This window comes from Leucoraja erinacea, chromosome 1 (genome assembly GCF_028641065.1).
Source record: "Leucoraja erinacea ecotype New England chromosome 1, Leri_hhj_1, whole genome shotgun sequence".
In the NCBI taxonomy this organism is placed as follows: Eukaryota; Metazoa; Chordata; class Chondrichthyes; order Rajiformes; family Rajidae; genus Leucoraja; species Leucoraja erinaceus.
The window spans coordinates 159,454,512-159,475,924 of NC_073377.1; the positions used below are offsets into that span (position 1 = coordinate 159,454,512).

Consider the following 21,413-nt stretch of genomic DNA (forward strand, 5'->3'; position numbering starts at 1 on the left):
ATTCTGTCACAAAAAACGAAAAGCTATCAAAATTCAAATAAGAATAATTAGTTTGAATGTTTACATTTGCTGTCAAGACACAGGTCCAAAATCCTAGATTTTGCACTAACATGAAAAGCTTTTGAAATTCAATTAATTTGTTAAAAAACGAATTAGGATAAAAAGAGAATACTGCTTCACTCAAACATGGATTATTAAAGTACAAAACTCATTCACTTGCAGAGCCTCTCATATTCCTCTTTTTTGATTTACCTTGTCATTCACCTGCTTTTTAAACTCTAAGTGAGTCTCATCCCATCTTTAGATTCACTGGCTTATTGACTTCCCCAACTTATTGTAAATCCGTCTAGCTTTCTATTTCTACTCATGGCTGTGTAGCCGGACACAGTTCCAACTCAATCTCCAAATTTGCCATTGACACCACCATTGTTGGACGAATTACAGATGGCGACGAGTCAGAGTATAGGAGGGTGATCGATCGACTGACCGAATGGTGCCAGAACAACAACCTTGCTCTCAATGTCAGTAAAACTAAGGAACTGATTGATGACTTTGGGAAAGAAACGCGAGGATCCACAAATCTGTCTTCATCGATGGGCCGGTGGTGAAGAGAGTCCAAATCTTCAAATTCCTGGGCGTGCATATCTTTGAAGATCTGTCCTGGTCCCAGCACATTGGTGCAATCATAAAGAAAGCCCATTAATGCCTCGGTAGTCACAACAAGCTGGAGTAACTCCAGCAACTACTTCCTTAAAAGACTGAGGGGATTCAGTACGTTGACGAATACTCTCTTGATCTTCTACAGGTGCACAGTAGAGAGCATATCAACTGGCTGCATCATGGCCTGGTGCAGCAAGTCGAATGCCCAAGATGAAGAAGATTGCAAAAAGTTAACTGCCCAGTCCATTACTTGGTACTGACCTCCACACCATCAAAGGGATCTACAAGACTCACTGCCTCAAAAAGGCAGCATGCATCATCAGAGACCCACACCACCCTGGAGACACTCTTACTTCACTCCTGCCACCAGGAAGAAGGTATAAGAGCCTGATAGCTGTGACGTGCAGGTTCAGCAGTTTGGTCCCAACAACCATCAGGCTTTTAAATAATACAACCCCAAAATGAGTTCTGAACTACAGACTTGTCTTTGGTTTTGCAGTAACCTTTTGTTGTTGATTATGGTGTTTCAAGTGTGCTATGTTTACATATCTGTTGTGCTGCTGCAAGTAAGAATTTTATTGCTCCATTTTGGGACATATGACAATAAAATACTCTTGATTCTCTTAACTCTTGAAAATGTCCTTATCTCTCCATCTCCTTCTTAACGCCGAATACTGTTCTCATAATGTTCTGAAGTTATAGCATTTTAACGTGTGATGTCAGTTCAGTGTCACTCGTCTTTTCTACGTATATTCCCCCTCCCCCTCACTACCCCTGTGCTTTGTGTTCCGAATGCAGACATTTCCTATCTAATAATAGTTAATAATAGTGCAACCAGACATTATGAATGAACTTTGTGTCTGAAGAAGGATCCTGACCTGAAACGTTACCTATCCATGTTCTCCAGGGATGCTGCCTGACCCACTGAATTACACCAGCACTTGGCCTTTTCTTGTAAAATCTGCAGTTCCTTGTGTCCCCAACCAACTTGTCTTTTTTGTTTGCTACCATATACATTCTATAAAATATATTCTCTTTATTTCAATGGCCTCGATAAATATCTTCAAATAACGATGCGCAAATTAATAGCTTTGTTATGGCAAATAACAAGTCTAATAAAATAGTTTTCTATAATATAAAAAATACAAAAATGTAGCGAAAACAAGGTGCATTAAAATACTCATTGGATCAGTCAGCAGCTGTAGAGAGAAAAATAGTGCATTCCTCAGGTCAATGCCCTTTTATCAGAACTGTCAAAATGTTGGCTTTGAAACAAGGCAAACGGAAAAAAAGATTAAATAAAAAAGGGAAGTGTTGTGAGAGAATAATAGGCAGGAAAAAATAAACAATAAACAGGACAATGGTGCAAAGCAAAAATGACGGGACTTGGAAAAAAAAACAAAAGATAAATTAAAAAATGGAAACAGACGATCATTAGCTTGAATTGTTGAAGTCAATTTTTAACCCTGAAGGCTGTAATGCGTGCCAAGAAGAAAAATGAGATAATTTCCCTTGAATTTGTATTCTTGTATTGAAACAGTGCAGAAGGCTGAGCACAACACGGTGTGAGTTGTGATGGGTGGGTAATGAAAGTGACAGATGACTGGAGTGTGGGGGCTGGACAGCCATTTTGCAAAGCAATTACCCAATTTGGACTGGTTTCCATAATGCATCAGCAGACTGCATTGTGAGGGGACAATATTATGTACTGAATTAAAAATACTACATAAGATATTGCCTCATTTGGAATTAACTTTTGGGACCAAAATACTACGATCTAAGGAAGGAAACGTGCCAGTAATACTTCTCCCACATTTGCATAGGAAGGTGCCTTCCTAACTCTTGGAGCACACGTTGGAGCTCTTAAAAACAAGTATATTGGTGGTGATTGAGGACAGGAAAACGGTACCATGGTAAAATAATTACCACAAAAAGCTGAAAAGAAAGGGAAAATATGACTGTAGCGACATCTTATTGGGTGCTCCCCAAAAAGTTGCAAGATAACTTGCTAATGAGATGGTGACTTGGAAAAAATGTAAACAAGAGGAGCCCTGCTGTTGTCCTTAAAAATAAGAGAAATTGCCCAAAAGGTGGATAATAACTTAGAGCTGAGACAATATCTTATTTTCCATAATCCACTGAAATTCTCTAATTACTCCATCAATATTATATGTAACACTGTGTGGAATACAATGGAATATATATTTACAGCTCTTGGGATGAAAAAGGGAAGAGGTTAGACAAGAAAAAAGTTTGTTTCTGGATTGCAAGCACTGAGCATATTGGTCCCTTGTAGAGTCATAGTGATACAGCATGGAGACAGGCCCTTCGGCCTGACTTGCCCACACCGGCCAACATGTCCCAGCTACATTAGTCCCAATTGCCTGGGTTTGGCCCATTTCCTTCCAAATCTGTCTAATAAATATATCTGTCTACCTGTCTAGCATTGCAATAGTCCCTGCCTCAACTACTTCCTCTGGCAGCTCGTTCCATACACCCAACACCCTTTCTGTAAAAAGGTTAGCCATCCGATTCCTATCAAATCTTATCCTCTTTATCTTAATCGTATGTGTTTTGGTCCTCAATTTTCCTATTATGAGCAAGAGACGCTGTGCATCTACCCAATCTATTTCTCTCATGATTTTATACACCACTATAAGATCCCACCTCATCCTCGTGTGCTCCAAGGAATAGAGTCCCAGCCTACTCAACCACTTATAGTTCAGACACATGAGTCCTAGCAACATCCTCGAAAATCTTCTCTGTATCCTTTCCAGCTTGATAACATCTTTCCTATAACATGGTGCCCAGAACTGAACACAGTACTTTAAATGCGGCCTCACCAACATCTTATATAACTGCAACATGACCTCCCAATGTCTGCGCGCAATACTCTCTGATGAAGGCCTACATGCCAACAGCCTTTTCGACCACCCTATCTACCTGCGACTCCATCTTCAAGGAACTATGTGCCTGCACTCCTAGATCCCTCTGCTCTACAACACTCCCCAGAGCCCTATCATTCGCTGTGCAGGTCCTGCCCATGTTAGACATCTCAAAATTCAACACCTCACATTTCTCTGTATTAAATTCCATCAACCATTCCTCAGCCCACCTAGCCAACCAATCGAGACCCTGCTGCAATTTTTCACAACCATCTTCACTATCTGCAAAACCACCCACTTTTGTATCATCAGCAAACTTGCTAATCTTGCCATGTACGTTCTCATCCAAATCATCGATACAGTTGACAAACAGTAACAGGCCCAGCACTGAACCCTGTGGCAGACCACTAGTCACAGGCGTCCAGTCCGAGAAGCAACCTTCCACCATCACCCTCTGCTTCCTTCCATGAAGCAAATTTTCTATCCAATCAGCTTTCTCTCCTTGGATCCCATGCGATTTAACCTTCCAGAGCAGTTTACCATGTGGAACTGTCGAATGCTTTGCCGAAGTCCATAAATACAACATCTACAGCTCTGCCTTCATCAACTATTTTGGTCATATCTTCAAAAAACTCAATCAGATTTGTGAAACACAACCTCCCATGAACAAAACCATGCTGATTATTCCTAATCAGTCCTTGTCCATTTAATGCCTGTATATCCTATCCCTCAGAATACTCTCTAGTAACTTCCCAACCACAGATGTTAAGCTCACTGACCTGTAGTTCCCAGCAATTTCCCTGCAGCCCTTCTTGAATGGAGGCACAACATTTGCCCCCCTCCAGTCTTCCGGCAACTCTCCTGTAATGACGACTCGTAAATTTCAACCAGGGCTCTCGTAAATTTCCTCTCTAGTTTCCCACAATGTCCTCGGATATATCTAATCCGGTCTTGGAAATGTATCTACATTCGTACACGATAGTACCTTCAGCACCTCTTCAACTGTAACACTGACTGCTCTCAAGACACTTCCATTAACTGCCCCAAGTTCCTCTGTCCTTCTGTCTTTCTCCTCGGTAAATACAGAGGAGAAATACTCATTGAGGACCTTGTCCATCTCCTGTGGCTCCACACAGAGTTGACCACTTTGATTCCTGAGTGGTCCCACTCTCTCTCTAGTTACCCTTTTTTCCCCTATGTATTTATAAAATCTTTTGGGATTGTCCTCAATGCTATCTGCCGGGGCTATCTCTTGGCTCTTTTTTTCCCTTCTGATTTCCTTTTTTAGTTTGCTTCTCAGTTCCAGAAACTCCTCCAAGGATACACTTGATCCCACCTGCCTATACCTGTCCCATGCCTCCTCCTTATTCTTGACCAATGCTTCAATTTCACTTGTCAGCCAAGCTTCCTTACATTTGCTTCATTGTACTTTCTTCTAAACCTTTGGTTTAATTGACTTCAAAGCTCTATTATGCCTTCCATTATATTCCTTGTTGCATTAGTTACCATTTTGAGACCCGATACTAACAATTATGATCTCAAAATGATCAACTCAATATTTTGTTCAGTCTTTTCTATTATCATCAATCTTTCAGCACAGCAATAATTTATTAATTTATTTATCTGTTTATTAATTATTTAAAAATATTGGTGGCCACCACTGGCCCTAATCTTTTCAATGAAATACCGACAGTACATTTCTTAAAAACATTGGGGTGTAATGTACCTACTTTTTGGCAATGCTTTGGAAGAGAATCGCCAGTAAGCTGGTCTGCTTGAAACCATGCCCTTCTTGACGTCCTTGCCTGCACAATGCAGACAAGTATAGAACAAACACCGCAGCGGTATGAACATCGAGTTCTCCAATTTCAGGTAGTCCTTGTTTTCTCCCTCCTTCCCCTCCCCTTCCTAGCTCTCCCACATCCTACTGTCTCCGCCTCTTCCTTTCTTTTTGCCACCCTCAACATCAGTCTGAAGGGTCTCGACCCGAAACATCACCCATTCCTTCACTCCACAGATGCTGCCTCACCCGCTGAGTTTCTCCAGCTTTTTGTCTACCTTCGATTTTTCCAGCATCTGCAGTTCTTTCTTAAACAGTACAGAACAAACGATGGATCTAGTGCCGGCACATCTGACATCCCACTCAGTCCAACATTAGTGGCCACATGTGGTGCATCCAGGACCGCGGCTATATTTTCTAAATGTCCAGCATTTCCCTACCAATGTGAATTAATATGGATGAGGCTCAGGTTCGACCAACTGAGATCTCATCACTGATGTAGACTGCCCCTTGGCAGGAGAACCACTGCAGCAGGCCTTGATCTCCATTTGACCCACAGTAGCATAAAAGGTTAGTGTGTCTGTGAGGCTGAGATGGAATGCGTGCCCGGTCAAACACAATATCACACACAATTATCTGTTCTTGCACAGCATTACCACCAGCATAACAGATATGATGATGTTCTAAGCAAACAAACTTAATACTCAAATATGGTCCATTTTCAATTGGCCTCCATCAATGCTGACAATGTACTGGAAATAGAGATTCCCTCGTATTTATGTAATATGCTCCATCGATGGATGTGGAATCTCAGATACTGGTTGTGCAACAAACATTGCAGTTAACAAATCATCTAAATACTGCATCTTTCACAAAGACTTGTTGAGCGACATTATTATCAATAACAAAGGGTTTAAAATGGTTAAATGTGTGAACACAGCAAATCTTAGATTTGCTCAGCTATTCTACGCAATCACTGGCAACTGCCAACACGAGTATTTTTTAATCCATCCGGCTTTTTTTTTAAAGAACATAGATTGTCGCATCTAATCAGCACATAAATCAAATGAAAATAACATTTTCAGATTAGAACTAATGTTTTAACATCCAGATGCACCCAAAAATCATAGCATCAGCAAAACACCCTGTAATATTATAAATACATAAACAGAAATAGATAAAATAGCTAATTCATGCACCATTGCCTTTTTATTAACATAGTTTTACTCAAGCTATAAGCACCTAGGACACCAATGTGATGCTAAATAGTTCCAGCTTTTTGGACCGATCATGTAAATACTTTATTGTTTAATGTTGCCCAGGTGCCTTTCCATTAAAATAAAAATAGATACATTCCCAACAGATTATAATTTACAGTAATTATTTTTGTGCAGATAAAAGCAAATAAAAGCTGGAATTACTTTCTGGCATTTAATAGAAAAACATCGATGCAGCCTGACAATTAAAACAATTTATCTTATAAAGCACCTCTAAGATGGAGTTTTCCCCAGTATTCAACAGAGACAATATTCAATCTTTGAAGGGGTTTATAAGAGGCAGTTTTAAAATTAGTTCTGAACTCAAGAAGTGATTAGTTGCAAATTACAATGTGTTTGGTTACTTAATAAATCTTAACTTATATTTAGATAGCCTTACATATCAAAAAGTCAAAAATTAGATTGGTGGTGAAAATCCAAAGGCACTGTGAGGAATTAAGGTGCACTTGAACGCAGAGAGAAAAATCTCAAGTTGAAGTGATTTGAGTAAAGAGCGTTTGGCACAAAGCTTCAGTAGCTAAAACTGACACATGCGTAAATATTGCTCTCATCCACATATTACCTGAACAATTATATGAAACAAGGAAGAAAAATATTTTATTTATCTAAATATATTCTACTAATAAGAGCAGTGCACTACATAAAAGGCCCTTTGGCAGAAGCAGCCAGCTGTGCACTTCACCTATTTGGTCTTGTTCGAGTCTCTGAGGATCTCCAGATTTGGTATAGTTATTGCTTTTAGATCACATTCTTATTGACTAGTGTCAGCCTGGTCATTCATCTTGAGTACAGATGTCATGGGTGCAGTGCTATCTTGTGACATATTGTGAACATTTTCTTCCAGAAATACCTCTTTAAGGCAGGGTGCAATAGGTTAAACTAGTGGACAGAAACTAAAATACAACTGATTGTGCTATTCTATTTCCTTTGTAAAAGAAATACTTCGAAGATGTTAAAATTATACTACAGCAATAATCAATTTCCTAAGAAGATGCCTATGAGGTTAGAAAAAAAGATGAATAGCCAAGCAATGATGCTATCTTTTTCAAAGTTACAATAAATTTGACAGTAGAACACTTGTAAATTAATGACATGGTATCAAAAAGTGCTCCGGTGTTCAAAATTCAAAAACATGTTTCTTTTACAATTGATCAGTAAGAATTGCATTCAGAAATGATACCTTCATGAAAACGGTCGATGCTATACGATCAATGCACCTCAATGAGATATGTGTGTTATGAACTAGTATTTTGAAGCTTTCATTCAGAGTCACTTTTATAAGGTAATTAATGCTTGTTAATTAGTTTTCGCTGCAGTTAAAAATGACCAAGTGCACGATCAAGTTAAATAAATCTGTTTCTATAGAAGGAGCAATCAATGTTATAGCTCATTAAATTACAGCTGCAGTCCAGTGATCATTATAACACCAACCATGATTTAGGAAAGGGCTTTGGGGGGGATAAAGAGGGCAAAACAAAGAAGATACATTTTCATTCCTTTTCCAAATAATTGAAGGAATAGCATTAGTTGACTTTAAAACACAACGCATTCCTTTACTTGTGTGCCTTTATTATAATACCTGGTCATTTTGTCTTACACCATTTTTCCCATCAAACAGGACAAAATCATAGGTGTCATTCTGTTTCACGATAGTTTTCTTTGTCATTGTTATTAGTTTGGTTATTATTTCGGTTTTCCTGTAGCCAAAATAGTGATTTTTCATTACCCCAGCTAAAATACAAATCAATTTCAAGTATATGCATCCCTGATTGTACCGTTCTCTTAAATGGAGGATTGTCTACATTTAAAGGGGCATAAAACTATAAAAGAGAATGGCATCTGAGTCTACAACTTGATTAATTTTTAAAATACTTACCTAATTATTCTTTTTTCATTTTATGTACTTTATTGTGTAATGTGCAGGATGATTATGGAAGTAAATTCAGGTAGGCAGACCATTTTTCTGGTGAGATAACACAGAGCTATACAACAGATAAGTGCTTGCGCCTCAAAATTGGTTATTTGATGTGCAAACAAGTGTTGTAGCATGATTTAAGTGATCTAGCAAATGTAGCTCTGATTCCGTGTACCCACTGCCATGAGCAAAAACCAATTGTCTATGAAACTAACCGTGTTCAATTGCTGCTTTAAGTGTGGCTTCAGGATGTGTTGATCCAAATGAGTTGCGAACGAACCGTCGGCGGCGCCGCAAGTCATCTTCCCAGTAGTCAAGGCGCCAGAACTCACGAGGACGACTGCAATGAAACAGAGGCAGCACATATGTTAGCAATTATCAAACAGCATGGTAGCACATAAGTGCTGAATAAAGATCCCCTTGTTTGGTTGGTCATTTTTGCAGCCTGCAATCCTTAAGTTAGGTTTGTCCTTGAAAATAACAATATCACCTTCCAGACTAAGAAACCCCTTTCCCTTTTCTTCTTGGAAGGTGAAATGAGCACTAAATACATCATTTTGAAATGAATTGCTGACAGTGTGATCAGTTTCCCCACACTCTAGTGGCATGTGCTCTGATTTCAGCCTCATTTCAGCCTCAGCAGGACACCTTTAGCTGTGACTGCATTTATAAACCAGAATAGGGAAAAGGCCATTATAAATATGGTATAGCATTACCTATATTAATCAAAGTCTACCCCTTCATCATTTTTCTTCCCAATTTGTGTGCTTTCACACAAGGTCAGTAAATCATACCTTGCATTCTCAGTCCAGAAAGTGTTAACTTTAATGAACAGTACTGTTATGCTCGTACATGAGAGATAATAAAATATTACTCTATTTAGACGTGCAGAAATTTAATTAAAATAATCTCTTAAAATATTCATTACATTTAGCCCCTGAGGCATGGAGTAATATAAGAAAATGCATTTCCTTTCTTTTACTGATATTTTAAGACCCATTCCTATAGAAAGCAAGGTAATATATTTAAAACAGATGACATTAGAATTTTTTCACATTAAAATTAGGTGTGCTTGACATTTTGCCTCCTAAACTATAATAAGCAAAATACAAAAATGGACTTAAAATCTTACGTAAAATCTTTTTTTATCTGTTCATGTCAAATTGGAAGAATGCTCAAAAGCACCGTCTGCAGAACTCCCTCTTCCTCTTACAGCGTTTTAATGCTTTCAAAATTCAACATGGGACTATTTGTTAAACATCAGATAAATCTTTTTATTCGAAGGAGGGCAACATTTTTTGTTTTAATATTACATTGTCTCTTCTCCCAGTCTAAATGGATTCCATGTATTATCACCAATTCATTCCAGGAACGACAGACATATTACAATTTCAGATAGTATTGTAATATTAAAACAGTATTTCAACCACCAAGCTTCAAGCATTATTTGTAGTAATCATAAACATAGTGCAGAGAAACAGAAGAGTTACCTTTAATACCAGTGAGATGCCTCTGATATAAAACCATTCGGTTACAAAATACAATCTAAACAAACACTAGCATTCAATAAAATGTGGACATTTCTGTTTCAGTACTTTGCATTTCCCAGTAGTAAGTGAATTTATGTCTACAGCTTTATCAATGTAATTAAGCCATTAAATCACTTGTGTTACTAATTTACTAATATGGTCTTAATCCCATTGTAAAATCTCCTACACGTTTGTTTGTAGCTAATAATTAAGTTTTTATCACCAAATACATGTGCATGCACTCTTCTCTTTATTTGTGCAATGTAGACAATGGTGAGGTTCAGAAAAAAACAAATTGTGTTCTAAAATCAGCTACAATCTGAACTACCTCCATTTCTTCTTTTATTTAAAATTCCTGATCCCCCCCCCCCCCACCAAAAATGTGAACACAAGGTCCATTACTCGATTTTTAGCCACATGCGACAGACTGTTATGTGTTTGGCTGCGATAGCTGCAGTGCCAGAACAGGCACTTCATCATCCTAGCTTCCAACGTTCAGCTATTAAAATTATTATCAAATATCTACTGAGATCCAGGCGTGAATCATAGACTGCACCCAGTCTTCTGGGGAAAGATACAATGAAGGTCTATTCATCAGTATGGCAATCGGCAGAAGTAATTAGTTCTCAAGACCTAGATTTCTTACAAAGCTTATTTCACACACTGCCACAAACAACATATGAATGTGAAAAGCTAATGAAAGCCCGTAAAATGTGTTAACCTCTCCAGCCATCAATCGTTCTGTTACTTTGTGTTAAATATTTTTTTAAAGCCAATAAATTTTTAATTTCTCATCCATCCTTGACAGTTTTTGACAGAATTACGTGGTCCCATTTTCTTCAAGATAACAACAATTACAATTACAAAGGGAATCTGCAGTATTCATTTATACATCATTTGTGTAATTAGTTCTCCAGCAACAAGATGCCCCACTCAAGAATAATCATGACAGAAAGCTCATGTCCATTTGCTTCCTCCGAATATGATTTATACAATTGCTGAATAACTGTACATCTTTTGGAACTCCCTAAAAAGGTCACAATTCGCAATTTTTTATTTTTTGACAAAAAAAACTTCTGCTTGGAAGTCAATGATAAAGCAGTATATTTATTCAGTGTCTGAGCCTTTTGAACAGGACTAGGTTTTATAAATGTATGTAATTTATCCCTGATTGATAGGAGCCATTAACTAGATATCAACTCCTGATTCAATATGCTGCACAGCAGTATCTTCCAGAAACCAGGACTACTTTAGACAAACTGAAATGTTGAAATTGTACAGGAATATCACCATGAAAAAGAAAATAGTTAAATTATATAAACACTTAAAAATGCATTCTAGATACACCTTTATGGTATATTTCCAATTATTTTTTGATGGCCTATTGACAAGAATCTGTAAGCCTGCCAGCAACAACTTTCAACATGTATACATTTAACAACAAGATTAGAAAAGTAGAGTATTCAAATGCCTACAATTCAAAGAAATAAAACAATTTCTTGAATTATTTTCAACTATTTTCAAACAACTGGTTATAGTAATGCAGGAATTCTTTGATTTATAAATTTTACACGTGAATGTCATTGAAGCTTTACGAGTCCTTGATTTATGAATCTGCTTTATGCTAAAATGAAGAGCACAGTACTGTCTGCCCATTGGAACACATTGCGCCAACATACCAAAATACACCGCCTAGTCCTTTCATCTTTAGCTTAACAAAAGGTTTTCTATGAGTGCAACCCTTTTGCATATCAAGGAATACTTGCAAAAATCAATTCATACCAATTAGCAATGTTGTACAGATGTTATTGTATAAAAACAAACCCTCATAATTTCCAATTTTTTAACCCTGAAAAAATTCTCAAAATTGATTTGATAGTAAAATGAAACATTTTCTGATATGAACTTAATACAATTATCTATTGATGTTTTAGTTTGGCTCAATTAGAACAAGAAGGTTGAATGCTGGAGCCCAACTTCACTATTTTTCAGTATTCCAGACTGATAGATAACTTTTCACAATCACAATAATGAAATGAGGTGATGTCTTCTGGAAGAAAAATTGAATTGGTCTGCCATCTTTTCGCTAGATACGAAAGCTCTTATGGCTTAGAAGGGACTATACTACCTATACTAAAGTAGATGAATCAATATAACTATGTAAATCACTTGTGACATGACTAGATAACTCCTACATTTACTGACATACCCTTGTGCTATATTCTAAGGTACATAAAGGGCTTATGGGACAAATCTGAGACAGAATAAAGATGAAAGTGGCACTTTGAGAATACTGTTTTTGCATGTCAGCATGATAGATACATGACCTAAAAATATGACCTTAAAAACATAAAAAACTAGAAAGATACGTTACAGTGCAGATTCGAGTTTCTCCACGTATTGGATATATACAATATTGATAGGCAATACATTTGATCCCTTATTTAACATAAACTTGATCAGTATTACATGCTGTAAGTGGGACTTGGTTAAGGAGAATCAAGTTAATTATTACCACACATTCAACGATGAAATTTGAGTATTAAAACATGATATGCTAATGGCTAATTGATTGCTAATGGCCATGAAATGCTTCTGGTCTGGGTTATTATTGTCATATGTATTGAAGTAAAGTGAAAAGCTTTGTTTTGCATGCTATCCAAACATATCAAATATACCATACATAGATAATCAGTTCAAACTCAAGTACAATAGATAGAACAAAGGGGAATACAGAATGCAAATTATAGTTTTCAGCAATGTAGCGTATCAGTTCCTTGGACTAAGTCCAATATTTTTAATGGGGTAGAGATGAATTGAAGAATACCCGAGCTTATGGAAGGACCATTCTGAAGCCTGATAACAGGGGATGAAGGTGTTCCTGAGTCTGGTGGTGCACACTTTCAAGCTTCTGTACCTTCCGCCGGACAGAAACAGGGAGAAAAAGGAATGGACGGGACATCCTTGCTTATGTTGGCTGTTTTTCTGAGGCAGCGTGAGGTGTAGATGGAGTCAATGGTAGGAAGTCTGGTGTGTGTGATGGACTGGACTATATCTACAACTCTCTCCAATTCCTTGCAAATAATCCCAGTGTAAGTTTCTTTCAGCAGGGAAAGGAAGTCCGGGTAGCAAAACAAGACCATGTATTCTGGATGCTATGTGTGGAAAGGCTTCCAATTAAAAGAAAATTGCTGCAGCAATCCTAAGTTATATTTAATACATTTTAATAATTGTGTAATCATTTCCATTTGTAGATAGTTCAAAGTTCCCAAATTATTATTTTCTTCAAAGATATTAGAGAAAAAGTTAAAATGATAAATTTAATTAAAAGCATTTACATATGTGTTTTAAAATACTTAAATATACCATGTCATAAGAAAAAAATGAATTAAAAAATGAAATTAAACTTATCTTTAAAATAAAGATTAATTTCCCCATTCAAATCAAAGGGACCATGCAAAGCAGTGTAAAAACTGAGGGTAGAAACAAAATGCTGGTGTAACTCAGCGGGGCAGGCAGCATCTCTGGAGAGAAGGAATGGTTGACGCTTCTGGTCGAGAGAAGGGTCTCGATCCAAAGCGTCAACCATTCCTTCTCTCCAGAGATGCTGAGTTACTCCAGCATTTTGTGTCTACCTTCGATTTAAACCACCATCTGCAATTCTTTGCTACACCTAGAAACTGAGGGGGGCAGATACAAAGTATATCCAGCCTCTTGGCTCAGCAGATTATGGAAAAAGCATGGATACAGATTCAGAGAAGAGCAACTGGCCCTAAGCGTATATCTGACTTTCAAGCCACATGCATAGATAAAGAAATGCAGATCACTCTGCAGCCATTCAATAGCTCTCCAGGAAACACCCAGTTATCTGTAAATACATTCCTGGCTTCGTGGATTGAAAATAAATTGTTTTGCTGGGACTGTTCTGTATTTTGGTAATTTAAATACGGTTTCTTGGAAAAGGTAAATTCAAGATTGAATGCCAAGAGCTTTGACGCATACCAACAGAAAATAACGTGTCTCCGCAAAATGATAGTGTGCATTACTTGGACAAAGTAATAGCATGGGAGTGGGATGGATTTTTCAAGTGTTGGGTGACTGGAAGCGCAAATTCACAATTATAGACCAAACGTAGTTTTTTTGCACAGGGGTCACCTAATCCACATTTGATTTCTAAATGTAGAACAGATCGTATGCAATTCACTACATTTGGAGAAGTGCAGTTGAATGGCCGTTTCACCTGGAAGGACTGCTTGGGATTCTGAATGATGGAATTAGAAGAGATAAAAGGGTCAGAGTTATGTGTTGTGAGGTGAGGCGGCTTGTATGAAAGCGAGCATGGGAAGAGTGGCTGAAAACAAGGGAGAGGCAGGATGGCTGAAAGCAGGCACCAGCAGGGAGAAGAAAGAGCAGGAGCCAGTTATTTAAATGGAAATAATGGAAGTAGTTCAATTCTTGCGTATGGATAAATAGAAAAGTTAACTTTTTATATAAAAATCCTTCACATTTGAATTTTTATACAATTTGATAATTGATTACTTCAGAGAACTAAAACAATTAATTTAAAAGATGGTAGACAAAAATGCTGGAGAAACTCAGCAGGTGAAGCAGCATCTATGGAGCGAAGGAAATAGGCGACGTTTCGGGTCGAGACCCTTCTTCAGACAAAGATGAATGTGTTTTTGTTTAAGAAATGTTGCAATTATTAACAGAAATTTCATGAGTAAAAGTCATAGAGCAGGTACAACAAATATAAGTTACAACAACTAAATAGGAGTAAAGAACAGCAACATCACTAACTTTGACCAGTCATCTTTGATGAAAGTCTCCCACCATGCTTCATCTTACTAATTCAGCAGTAATACTCCTTCTTAAACTAAAGTACTTCTTCAGACTCAGACACCTTGGATATAAACCTCAGCAAATGTTGGATATTAGCGGCAAGTTTACATATCAACAGTAAATACAAATTGATGGAAGTAACATAATATGCTCTTAAAATTGAATTCCACTGTGATGATAATCTGACTAATATTATTCATATTCAGAAACATGCCAAATATAGTGTGGTAATATAGTTGTATTGTTTAATAATTGAGGGAAACTGTAAATTTTTATTCAAAGGACAATCACTTGACAATACTTTATAATGCATTTGGCTTTGAATACATTAATACCTTTCCACGATTTTCTGATGAATTTACGATTTATGTATTTTCTGTACGTGAAGCAGAACCTAACCTTCTGAATCAAAAATACTTACTACTTGCCGCTATTGCACAGGTCACTTACTAGTGAACCTCAGATCGCCAATGCATAGTTTCTCCTTTTAACAGAGTGTGTTACATTTACACACAATCTTCACCAATGGCAACAAGTTCTGCAACAGCTCATGGCCAAATGTTTTTAATTGGTATCTACATTCCAACCCACTGGGTACCAAATATTTACAACTTAACTTTTAGCTTCAAGAATGCTTTTAATGTTTGGCAGTGTCTGTCCTAATGCCGGCCATGACCAAAATTGCGGACCACCCCTTTACTTCCGCAGATGCTGCTTGCTCTGCTGAGTTCTCTGTTTATGCTCTAGATTCCTGCATCTGCAGTCTCTTGTGTCTTGGTTTTATCGTTTTACTAAATTACACTATTAAGATATCATTATTTCAATAGTATATTAAAGTGCTATATATCAGATTTAGCATTATTAATAATGGTGATTTTGTTAATGAATTTTGTTGCAGTAACATGGTTTGATAATATGGGAGATATTTTGCTCCTCGACAGGGAGAGTTGATGTAGTCCTCCTCACTCTTAAGAGTCTGCACTGAAATAAACACAATGGTATTGTTCCCAACTAAAAATTAATGTTAGGGCTGGCTTACAGAAATAATATTTTTTTAACATAATGGTAAGAGATAATCACTGCCAGAGTGACCAGAGATACGATCCAGAAAATAATCGCATCTCTGGCAAGGTAAGAGACTGAAAAAAAAGTTTCCCTTTCCCCCACGCCCTCTCCCCACGTAAAACAAACCGGAGAATATTTACACAAAACTTTTAAAACACACTAAATTTGTTTTTAAAAGACAGACTGTTGACGAGGCTGCCAATCGTGCGGCACCCATGGTGGTCTGCAGTAAACCCTTGTTTCAATGGACCCCTTTAAAACGGATTTTAGATATAGTGGACGGACCTGCTGACTCACCCCGTTCGCACCATCTCCCCCGACCATTTAGAGCCACGGCTTCCGACCCCACCCCCCCCCCCCCGATTTGCAAGGTGTACCAGCGAGCCCTTCTTCACCCACCGTACAGTTCAGTGACACGGCTGTTGTTGCATCTCACATTGCGGATAGAAACTTCGGGCCGCGCTACCAACAGGACGCTCTTGGTCACTGTGGGGCTCTCTCCCGTCTCATCAGCTGCATACTTCTTTCTTCACTGTCTCTGCTTGCCCGCCACCGTGACCTCCTTCACCTGTCGCTCTGTCCATTCAGCCCCTTCTCCCCACTGCCGCCTCTGGAGTTGCCGATGTACTCCATCTTTAAAGCAGCAGCAGGTGAGAGGGGAGGGAGCCCCACATTGACCGAGCACGTCCTGTCGTTGGCAGTGACCTGAAGATAGCACGGCACCAACCGCCACTTGAACAGGTGTAGATGGGCTCACTGGTGCAGACCAACGGCATCAGCGCCTAGTTTTAACGTGAAACAACACAGTGCTGGAGGAACTCAGCAGACCGAGTCAGTCTGAAGAATGGTCCCGACCTCACCTATCCATGTTCTCCAGTGATGCTGCCTGATCCGCTGAGTTACTCTAGCATTTTGTGTCTCTTTTATGTATTAACCATCATCTGCAGTTCTTGGTTCCAACTACATACAATGATAATACCTTACTTGATTATAACAGACAATCGGCAATAACAGGTGCCATTTCCCCCTATGGTCCTTTGTACCGATGGTTTATTGTATCCACCAATATCTTTATTAAATACATTCAGTGACAAGGCACAGCACTCTTGGGTTCAGAATTCTAAAGATTTACTGTTCTCAGTGGAATAAATGGCTTCACATCCCAGTGGCGAATGATTTATCCTTAATGTTGAGATTGTATGCCCTATATGCACATTGATAAATTCCATAACAATTTACATGGGTCAACATTGGACAATTCCTTACCCAGCCTTGCCACTCCCCTGCATCACAGAAATAAACTTAGTGAACCAGGATTGCTCCCTCTCGATTGCAAGCATATCCTTCCTTTGGTGGGGAGCCTTGACCTGCACACAATATGTTAGATGTGTTCTGACTGGAGACCAACATAACAGCAGTAAAAGTAATCCTAATGCTGCAATCAAACAATCTTGCAAAAGGCCATATATGGTCTGCCTTGCTAATTGCTTGTTATATAGGCAACCCTTGTGTTACAGAGGTTTGTATTCCAAGGAAACCGTCCGTGCGGCAACTTTCCATAACGAGAAGCCACGTCATGCATCTAGAAACATATATTATTTTTCCACCTAATTTTATTTGGTAATTTATTTGATATTTCAAAATCTGTCGTATTGATTTGTAAATTCTGTAAGGGTGAATTGCCCAAACAGCTGCAAAAATTGGGTCACCTGTAGAGAAAATGTGCTTCGCTCATTCAATCTATTCTATCAAAATGAAAGAGCTCATATTTTTACATATATTATTCTATCTGCCATCTACTCACTCATTCTATTAACCTCTCTATGTTCTCTTGAAACTTCTAAAACAAATATGTATCTCACTGTATCATCAGTGAACTTGAATATATCAAATTTGATGCTCTTAGTTCAGTTTAGAAATACAGTGCGGAAACAGACCCTTCGGCCCACCGAGTCGGCGCCGACCAGTGATCTCCGCATATTAACACTATCCTACACACACTAGGGACAATTTTTACATCTACCAAGCCGATTTACCTACATACCTGTACGCCTGGAGTGTGGGAGGAAACTGAAGATCTCGGAGAAAACCCACACAGTCACGGGGAGAACGTACAAACTCCGTACAGGCAGCACTCGTAGTCGGAATTGAACCCGGGTCTCCAGCACTGCAAGCGCTGTAAGGCAACAACTCTACCGCTGCTCTAAGATCATGTTGGTAAAGAAGGCATTTGATGGATAGGTCGGGGCATTGAGTGTAAGAGTCCGGAAGTCATGTCGCAGCTTTATAGGACTTTAGTTAGACTGCATTTGGGTTATTGCATACAGTTCTGGTCACCCGTTTACAGGAGGGATGTGGAAGCTTTGGAGAGAAGAAGATATTTACCAGAATGTTGCTGAGATTAGAGGGTATTAGTTATAAGGATAGGTAGGACAGTCTTGGATTGTTTTTTCAGGAAAGACTGAGGTTGAGAGGAAACCTGATAGAAGTATATAATGTTATGAGAGGCATAGACAGGGGAGACAGTCAGAATCTTTTCCCACGGTGGAAATGGCAATAACTGGATAGCTTTAAATTTCAAAGGTGAAAGTGTTTTACACAAAGTGTTGGGCGCCTGGAAAGCACTGCCAGGAATAATGGAGGTAGATTTGATAATGGTATTTTAAGAAACTTTTAGATAATGAATTTGCAGGAAATTAAAGGATATTGATCATGTGCAGGCAGATGAGATCAGTTGGCTTGATCAGATCATCTTTAGCACAGTCATCGTGGACTGAAGGGCCTGTTCTTGTGTTGTACTTTTCTATGTTTAATGTTCTAGAGCTGATCTCACTATTACCAGGTGGTTGTACTGTATATTCCTCTGTGAAGACAGACAAAATATTTGTTTTCACATTTGCTGATGATGCCAAACTATTTACGCTGCAAGTAAGATGGCAATATATATAGGCTTCAAATGTATATAAAATGACACGAGTCAGAAAGAACATGGCAGAACAATATATTGTGGAAAAAAGGAGAAGATAAATGAATCATGAGTTTTTTAAGACAGCTTTTTGGGCAAATCCCACATTGCTGTTTGAACTCATGGCCTCAGTGGAACTGGAAATGTATAGAGACTTGATAGGACGATGTTATATTATCTATGCAAAGATACTTTATTGTGTTCATGAGATATAAAATCAATCATCATGAAGTGTCACATTACTTACGCTACAATGCCCTCCATAATGTTTGGGACAAAGACCCATCATATATTTATTAGCCTCTGTGCTTCACAATTTGAGATTTGTAATAGAAAAAAAATCGCATGTGGTTAAAGTGCATGTCGCCAGATTTTAATAAAGACCATTTTTATACATTTTGGTTTCACCATGTAGAAATTACAGCTGTGTTTATACATAGTCCCCCCATTTCAGGCCCCCATAATGTTTGGGACACAGCAATATCATGTAAATGAAAGTAGTCATGTTTAGTATTTTGTTGCATATCCTTTGCATGCAATGACTGCTTGAAGTCTGTGATTCATGGACATCACCAGTTGCTGGGTGTCTTCTCTGGTGATGCTCTGCCAGGCCTGTTTTGCAGCCATCTTGAGCTTATGCTTGCTTTGGGGGCTAGTCCCCTTCAGTTTTCTCTTCAGCATATAAAAGGCATGCTCGATTGGGTTTAGATTGGGTGATTGACTTGGCCGCTCAAGAATTGACCATTTTTTAGCTTTGAAAAACGTCATTGTTGCTTTAGCAGTATGTTTGGGATCATTGTCTTCCTGTAGAATGAACCGCCGGCCAATGAGTTTTGAGGCATGTGTTTGAACTTGAGCAGATAGGATGTGTCTATACACTTCAGAATTCATAATGCAACTACCATCAGCAGTTGTATCATCAATGAAGATGAGTGAGCCAGTATCTTCAGCAGCCATACATGCCCAGGCCATGACACCTCCACCACCGTGTTTCACAGATGAGGCGGTATGCTTTGGATCTTGGGCAGTTCCTTCTCTTCTCCATATTTTGCGCTTGCCATGACTCTGATATGTTAATCTTCGCCTCATCTGTCTACAAAACCTTTTTCCAGAACTGTGGTTCCTCTTTGAAGTTCTTCTTGGCAAACTGTAACCTGGCCGTCCTATTTTAGTGGCTAACCAGTGGTTTGTATCTTGCAATGGAGCCTCTGTATTTCTGCTCATGAAGTCTTCTGCGGACAGTGGTCATTGACAAATCCACATCTGACTCCTGAAGAGTGTTTCTGATCTGTCGGACAGGTGTTTGGGGATTTTTCTTTATTATAGAGAGAATTCTTCTGTCATCAGCAGTGGAGGTCTTCCTTGGCCTGCTAGTCCCATTGCGATCAGTAAGCTCACCAGTGCTCTCTTTCTTTTTTATGATGTCCCAAACAGTTGATTTTGGTAAGCCTAAGGTTTGGCTGATGTCACTAACAGTTTTATTCTTGTTTCTCAGTCTCATAATGGCTTATTTGACTTTCATTGGCACAACTTCGGTCCTCACGTTGATAAACATACAATAAAAGTTTGCAAAGGTGATGGAAAGACTGGAGGAAAGTCTAGGTGCTGAGAGCTCTCCTATACCTGCATTAAGGAGGCAATTAAACATACCTGAGCAATTACAAATAGCAGCAAAGCCATGTGTCCCAAACATTATGTGTCCCTGAAATGGGGGGGACTATGTATAAACACAGCTGTAATTCCTACATGGTGAAACCAAAATGTATAAAAATTGCCTTTATTAAAATTTGACTGTGCACTTTAACCACATGTGATTTTTTTTCTATTACAATTCTCAAATTGTGGAGTACAGAGGCAAATAAATAAATGATGGGTCTTTGTCCCAAACATTATGGACTGTTCATGCACAAAATTAATATGCTCTTGTCTGAATTAAATACAAATATGATGCACGACAAATACATAAACCAAGAGACAGAGGAACAAGCCAGACGAGCATTAGATGCAAGTTCCTTTACATGCCTAGATTACTTGTGGTAATCTATTCCAGTTCTAACAGCCTTCTACCTCTCTGTTCTCCATCCAATTTATTTTCCACTCCTGATTTTAATTACCACAATGTTATCAGCATTTTCAATTTATGAGACTTGTACTATATGTAAGTGATTTTGTTTTGCTTTAGTTGCTTAGTATTTCCTTCATTGCTTAATGTAAGAAAGACTGGAGCAACTATTTGATTCTGAACCTCATGCTGTCAAGCCAAGAAATTTGTTTGATAACAGCAATTGTTTGATAGGCATCACTTCAAATCTAAAACACCTATGAAACTGAACTTTCATTCATTTGGGATAAATGGGAAAAATTGCTTTGAAGAAGTTACCAGTGAGCAACAAATTCTGCAACAGATTAGCAAAATATATAATCAGGGAACCTTGCTCAGATATTCTGACTTTCTTTGTGAGCTGCAAGTTAAAAAAAAAGTGAATAACCATAGA

The 21,413-nt window shown here is 38.4% G+C and overlaps 1 protein-coding gene and 1 long non-coding RNA gene across 4 annotated transcripts in view; one reads left to right on the forward strand and one right to left on the reverse strand.

Moving 5' to 3' along the window:
- Window positions 1–8,724, forward strand: part of LOC129703948 (uncharacterized) — a 38,792-nt gene extending 30,068 nt beyond the window's left edge. For 2 of the 3 annotated variants that reach the window (XR_008724659.1, XR_008724658.1), the window contains one exon: window positions 445–8,724. This is a non-coding gene — a long non-coding RNA (uncharacterized LOC129703948). The remainder of the gene's footprint in view (window positions 1–444) is intronic. The other variant, XR_008724660.1, reaches the window with a different exon arrangement.
- The window catches only part of lrba (LPS responsive beige-like anchor protein), a 661,684-nt gene that overhangs the window by 339,562 nt on the left and 300,709 nt on the right, over window positions 1–21,413 (reverse strand). The window contains exon 37 of the mRNA XM_055646656.1: window positions 8,733–8,857. Coding sequence (XP_055502631.1) covers window positions 8,733–8,857 — 125 coding nt within the window. The remainder of the gene's footprint in view (window positions 1–8,732; window positions 8,858–21,413) is intronic.